Raw genomic sequence first — 6,000 nt, forward strand, 5'->3', positions numbered from 1 at the left:
AAGAACTATGCAAAGCAAATGCAGTTCTATAAATATTAATTATTACTGATAAACAATAAATAAAAGCCAGTTTAAGTTAAAGATATGACGTACTTAAGCTGCATATAAATTAAACAATTATTGTAATAGTATGATAGTTTTATACTAATCAGGCTTCGTTTGCGTGGCTTCCAATTACGTATACTTAATATTTTAAATACTTAGTATTGTACTGCATATATGGAAATGATATATGTGAATATAAGTATGTAGAAAACAAGCTAATTGTAATTTCTATAGTCTCATAGATGACACACAGATGGCCAATAATGCTGATAGCATTGTTTATACACATCATAAGGCCGGCGCAACCTTCCGTTTGCTGTTTTACACATTGGCACAACTGAGTGATACCCTTTACCCTTGACTACAGGGTATAGTAAGCGGTTGCAAGGCATATCTTGCACATTTCGCTTTATTATTACAATATATAAACTATCAAGTATTTCTAATATTATATATATATATACTTGAAATGTTAAGACAGGGTATTCTCCAGCTGAACACTACATATTTCATTCATAATTGCTTACTATATTGTAAATATAAAAACAGGGTATTCTCTAGCTAAACACTATATACTTCCATCATATTTTCATAAAATACTAGAAATATAAAGACAGGGTATTCTCTCTCCATAATATTAACATAATATACTTGAAACATAAAAACAGGGTATTCTCTATCCGAGCACTAACGCCTCATGCCGTCTTATTTGTTGCGATTTTAATGCGATCTATTTATTCAACATGTGCAAAACATATTTTTATATATATTTTTTTTCCTTTATTACACTTTGATTACATTCCATGCATATAGAGGGGTCAATAGTTCAAGTTTTTTTTTGCAAATCAGCTCAGGGTCAAAGAGTCAAGAGCTGTTTATAATACTTAATTTCAATATTTACATATTGACAGCCCTTCATCCAAGCTGAGAGATCTGAAACTTAAATTTCCTAGACAGTAAATATAATTAACTATTTTTTTTTTAATTTGGTTTTATGTAAGTTTTTTATTTAATTGTTATTTAAATGCTAAGTTTGATTTGAAACGCAGTGTGTACATAAATATGGTGCCAACGGTTTGAGGTAAGGCTAGGAATCTGAACGCGATTCGTTCGGTTCGTCTATTTGCCGCCGTGGACATTGCAGTATTTGCAGTCGCCGTTGATGACCACATTGCCAGGATCGGGCGACAGCGGAACAGCTAAGCAGAGAGGAAGAGCAAGAGAGAGAGAGCAAGAGAGAGAGATTTAGGGTTAATAAATGTATTGATATTAATCGGTTTTGGGTGTCGAACACTTACCACTGGCCAGAGCCAAGAGGCCGAGCACGAAAACGGTGACAACTGAGAAGAATTTCATATTGTTGCTGCTTGTTGATTGTTCCACAAACGATTGAGTTGAACTGATGCTGTTGTCGGTCCAGGCTCCATCTTATATGGAGCTCCAAGTTACCTACAACGGGGGAAATTCACAGAATGTCAGCGCCAAGCAAATTTGGATTATCATCGAATCGAATGCATTCACTTAGACGCACTCTGTGTGTGTCTCAGTTGATAAGCCGCACAGGGGAAATTCCCCGCCATGGACTGGGCGTTATGTTCTGGTTATACCCATTAGGAAACAGACATGTGTCAAATAAAATATAAAAATAAAATAACAGCACAGTGAATTTGTCTTTACAGAAATAAGTTATATTCTCTTACAATCTAAAATTAATTAAGTTGGTTTTTTAATTGAAATTTGGGAATCAATCTCCTGTGCGATTTGTTGATGTATTTTGAGTAGTATTTATTTAGTCTATAGATACCCTATGTAATTGATGCTTTTCCAACTGTCTCTCTACCTTTCTCTTATGCTGTTTGACACTGACCCTCCCTTTATCCCTTATCTTTGTCTCCCTTTTCTCTCCTTGTCCTTCTCCAATACAACCCATCTTTCTTTCTCACTTTAACTCACCAAACTGAGTTTATTAAAATCGCATAGAAAGGCCGTACAAAGACAGTTCCTCAATTTCGTTGACTTACTGCTTCTCTTCCTCGCTCTCTCTCTCACCCACACTATCTACTCTCTTTTACTATCTAGTCTCTTTTATTCTTTCTCCTTCCAACCACCTCTCTTACTCTATATCTATCTATCTTTCTCTATCTCTCACAATCAACTCTCTCTTACTCTCTACTCTCTATCTCACCATCTAATCTCTCTTACACTCTACTCTCGTTCTCGCGTTCTCTCTCTCTCTCTCTCCTTTTTATTATGAGTACCACTCTCGCACCATTCGCTTCCTATACTCTCTATTCCTCTTTACTCTTTCCTTCTCTCTTTCCCACTTTCATCTTACTTTCTTAATAAGTGCTTATGCAAATCGTCTCCAACAGGGTAATTTCCAGTCAAGTATTAACTTTTCATTGCATCCCAATAAACTTAGTGGGAAAACGTATAAGTGGCTTTCAGAGAAGCATATACTAATTGGCATATAGGTAGTATGTATGTATTTGCCAACGGATACTACGCATTCGCAGTGCAATCTTCCGTACAAAGTTGAAACGTGTTATGAGTTGAGCTTAGCTTATACGCCGTCAAGGTATTGATAATCTGGGCAATTCCATACAATAATTCTATATACTATATACACCATATGCACTAAATATATAATATACACAGCATTGGTGTATGCAGCTTGAGGGCAATCTATCGATTGTTCCACCTCAATCTCAGTTTCAATCGCGCACGATTCTCAGCAGACGCCTCTCGTCGCCAGTATAAAAGATTCATTCCAGCGTGCACAGCGTCAGGTTGAAGCTAACGAAATGAGGTGTTTAATGCTGCTAACGTTTTTGATCTTGGCCATGCTGGCCGTCAGCGCCAGAGGTAAGTCCGATCTCTCTGCCCTGATCCACGACTGACCAGGAATCAAACTCTTTCAGCTGGCAAGGTGACCATCAAGGGCGAATGCGTGGATTGCAATAGACCCGATGCGGCGACGACAACAACACGTCGACCGAGCACCGCACATGGCGGACATGGACGCGCGACTACACCGAAGCCCAAGCCGAAGAGCCACAAGGCATCGGACGATAGTGACGAAGATTTGAGCATGGGCGACTGGAATCTGAGCCAGGGCGCGCATGGGGCACAGCACATCTCGAGCGGATCGCGCCACAAGCGGCAGCGTCAGGTGATAATAACGGATTCGGGCTTCGGTGGCGGCGGCTGGTCAGGTGGTCGTGTGACCACACTCGATTCACGTGGACGTCCCGGCACTGTGGTGCGCAACGATGACTGCGTCGGCTGCAACATAAACGGCTAAGGGGTGCTTCCCCTGCGGGAACGGGCGGAAGCAAACAGATTTAACGTGTGCTAATAAACGAACCAAAGTGTTCCCTGTTCCCCGTATTACAATATAGTCATTGTCTTTGTTGTAGTTGTAGTTGTTGTTGTTGACCTTGCTTTGTAAACCGGTTAGAGGCACAGCTCATGGAATTTCCACTTTCCGCTGAATTCCCATTGTTATCAAAAGCCGAGCAGCGTATATAAAGCTCGGCTCGTGCCAAGCGGCAACAACAGATGCCAATTGAATTCACATTTGCAATGAGGTTATTTTTGGTCTGTGCTCTGTTTGCCGCACTCTTGGCATTGGCGGGTAAGCATTCCAGCATCCATGTGCCTCCTTAGTTCCTTAACACGCTCCCCCTCTCCCCCTCTCCCTCTCTCTCCGCCTGGCCAGCCGGCAATGTGGTCATCAATGGCGCCTGCCGGGACTGCTCGCCGCCAGATGCTGAAACGCTGGTCGTAGGCGACAAGGTGTACAAGGGTCGACCGGGACAAGGCACCGTCTATATCAATGGACAGGACAGCGATTCGAATGCTGTGCGCCCCCAGACGGGAGGCGGTGGCGCACCCTTTGTGGTGCCCGAGGGCTACAGCGGCCGTGTGCCCGGCGGCTCCTTTGTGCACAATGCCGATTGCGCTGGCTGCGACATTACCGGCTGAGCTAGTTGCTCCCAAATCTGTTTATTCGAAAGGACTGAAATAAATGTGTGTGCAGGGTCAAGTGTAAAGTCAAGTACCAAGTGTTGTGCATTTTGTGAAGGGGGCGCCAGGGGGAGGGGGCTTAAAAACAACTACTCGAATGAGCTGCTTCTATGTAGCAGCCGACATGAACAGGTCTAATATAAATAGCTACAGTTACAGCTAAAGTAGTTAAGAGGCTGTAGTAGATGGCACTGAGAACAGCTTGGGCTGTCTTATACCCTGTAAAAGTGGTTTTTAGAGGAGTATAGGTAACTTATGTATACTTATGTATATATATCGTCTTGAAAGAGGTCTGTCTGTCCGCTCATATTTTGGATCCGGCCGGATCGAACCACTATATCATACAACTGCCATAGGAACGATCGGTCCAAAAAAAAAAGGTGCTTGTATGGAATACTTTTTGGCTTATCAACATATCTTACCCAAACGGCGTTTAAAGGTTTTACTATATCCTCTAAATGTAAGCAAGATCCTAGCAAGATTGGACTACTATATGAAATAGCTTCCATTTAGAAAGATCGGTCGAAAAGTAACTTCTTATGGGGCATAATGGAGTATATATTTAATACACATATATATATATATTTTATATAGTCAGCCACGCCCATTTGGGTAGCTATAGAAGTTGAATAATATATATATAATTTTTTACCCGCGTAGATTCTATGGGCTTGCGCATTTACAGGGTATCCACCTAGTCAGGTTAGATTGGTTGTAAAGCAAACACAAGTATAAAGCGTATTAGAATAGTATATCTTGGATAACTAAAGTTTAGTCAATTGAAGTCTAGTCTTATTTAGACTAAATAATAATAAATAACTTTTCAGTGATCATAATAGAATACATCTTACATTCGATTAACTAAGAACTGTTTAGAGGGTAGCTCCCAGTCCCACATTTTACATATATATTTCATAATTAATTACAAAAATGCAATGCAAAGCAAATAATACGACTTTTACCCATAATTGATGTAACTCAATATGTAACACAAAACCTTAGTTGACTTTAAATGGGGGGCTTTACTGTTGAGTCGTGGGCAAGCCCCAGATCCAGTTTCAATCGCATTTCCCAGCGTCATTTCCAGCTGCCCTTTGGCATTGTTTGCGATACGAGAATTATTTTTAAACATATTCTTGGGGGTTTAATTCTTACTAGCTACTAGCTATAAAAGCGGCTGAGATCTTTGCCAACTTGCGCAGTCTTCAAGTATTCAAGTATTCAGCATGAAGTGGTTCTCGTTGTGCATTTTGCTGCTGGCATTTCTGGCTCTGATTGCAGCGGCGCCTGCCGGTAAGACCACTTAATAGAGACCCCTCTTTAACCATATATTTTATATATGTACATTTTTATATGCAGGTCAGATACGCGTACGAACGTCTTCGACTAGACAGGTGCGCGTGCGCAACGGCAACATCAAGTGGAACGGCGATTGCCACAATTGCGATATACGCACCACCAAAGACACGGCTCAGGTGACCAGCACCAGAAATCGACAATGGACTAAGAAATTCTAAAAGAAAAGCCAAATGTTTAATTTATAGATAGTTGTTATAGATAGTTGTGAATAGTTTTAATATTTATATTAACAAGTAAACTAAAAAACAAATTTGTTTATTTTGAAAAGCTTGTCATTTAAATTATATTAAAATCAGTTTAAGACGGGGAGGTTAGAATACCTGACGCAAGCCGAAGATTCGATACCCTCCCTTTTGCACATATGTGAGACAAGTGAAGCTCGTAAATGTTGAGTTTGATGAAAATATCTACTACTTTTACTACTACTTTTCGACCGATCTTTCCTATGGCAGCTATATGATATAGTTGTCCGATCTTGATAACATTTTGCATACATGGAGCAGGCATAGTAAGACTAACATAAGGTAAGATTTGTTGATAAACAAGCAAGTTTTCCATACAAGAACC

At 40.4% G+C, this 6,000-nt stretch overlaps 3 protein-coding genes across 5 annotated transcripts; 2 read left to right on the top strand and 1 right to left on the bottom strand.

Annotated features, from left to right (window-relative positions):
- Positions 1-1,044: 1,044 nt before the first annotated feature.
- On the bottom strand, positions 1,045-1,503 carry BomS2 (Bomanin Short 2). Its single transcript, XM_064687382.1, has 2 exons — positions 1,344-1,503; positions 1,045-1,244 (listed from the first exon to the last, which is right to left on the bottom strand). Exons 1-2 carry the CDS (start codon positions 1,399-1,401, stop codon positions 1,165-1,167), a joined length of 138 nt encoding a protein of 45 aa, XP_064543452.1. The 5' UTR covers positions 1,402-1,503; the 3' UTR covers positions 1,045-1,164.
- A 1,237-nt stretch (positions 1,504-2,740) lies between these two features.
- Positions 2,741-4,105, top strand: LOC135431952 (bomanin Bicipital 1-like). 3 transcript variants are annotated; one of them, XM_064687381.1, is made up of 2 exons: positions 2,741-2,910; positions 3,767-4,105. In XM_064687381.1, the coding sequence occupies exons 1-2, from the start codon at positions 2,850-2,852 to the stop codon at positions 4,030-4,032; spliced, it is 327 nt and encodes a 108-aa protein (XP_064543451.1). In that variant the 5' UTR covers positions 2,741-2,849; the 3' UTR covers positions 4,033-4,105. The 3 variants fall into 3 exon arrangements, with proteins under 3 accessions (XP_064543451.1, XP_064543449.1, XP_064543450.1); XM_064687379.1 differs by lacking the exon at positions 3,767-4,105 and adding an exon at positions 2,967-3,435 and having other exon boundaries at positions 2,749-2,910; XM_064687380.1 differs by lacking the exon at positions 2,741-2,910 and adding an exon at positions 3,525-3,682.
- A 1,108-nt stretch (positions 4,106-5,213) lies between these two features.
- On the top strand, positions 5,214-5,700 carry BomT1 (Bomanin Tailed 1). Its single transcript, XM_064687503.1, has 2 exons — positions 5,214-5,367; positions 5,434-5,700. The coding sequence occupies exons 1-2, from the start codon at positions 5,301-5,303 to the stop codon at positions 5,589-5,591; spliced, it is 225 nt and encodes a 74-aa protein (XP_064543573.1). The 5' UTR covers positions 5,214-5,300; the 3' UTR covers positions 5,592-5,700.
- Positions 5,701-6,000: the final 300 nt, after the last annotated feature.

The sequence above is a fragment of the Drosophila montana genome, unplaced genomic scaffold (assembly GCF_035044405.1).
Source record: "Drosophila montana isolate Dmon_TW-CO22-7 unplaced genomic scaffold, ASM3504440v1 contig_3200_1, whole genome shotgun sequence".
Lineage (NCBI taxonomy): Eukaryota > Metazoa > Arthropoda > Insecta > Diptera > Drosophilidae > Drosophila > Drosophila montana.

Coding starts and splice junctions, on each gene's coding strand:
- BomS2 (XM_064687382.1), bottom strand. CDS start 1,401: ATGAAATTCTTCTCAGTTGTCACCGTTTTCGTGCTCGGCCTCTTGGCT. Junction 1,245..1,343: donor CCTCTTGGCTCTGGCCAGTG/GTAAGTGTTCGA, acceptor CTCTCTGCTTAG/CTGTTCCGCTGTCGCCCGAT.
- LOC135431952 (XM_064687379.1), top strand. CDS start 2,850: ATGAGGTGTTTAATGCTGCTAACGTTTTTGATCTTGGCCATGCTGGCC. Junction 2,911..2,966: donor GCTGGCCGTCAGCGCCAGAG/GTAAGTCCGATC, acceptor AAACTCTTTCAG/CTGGCAAGGTGACCATCAAG.
- BomT1 (XM_064687503.1), top strand. CDS start 5,301: ATGAAGTGGTTCTCGTTGTGCATTTTGCTGCTGGCATTTCTGGCTCTG. Junction 5,368..5,433: donor GATTGCAGCGGCGCCTGCCG/GTAAGACCACTT, acceptor TTTTATATGCAG/GTCAGATACGCGTACGAACG.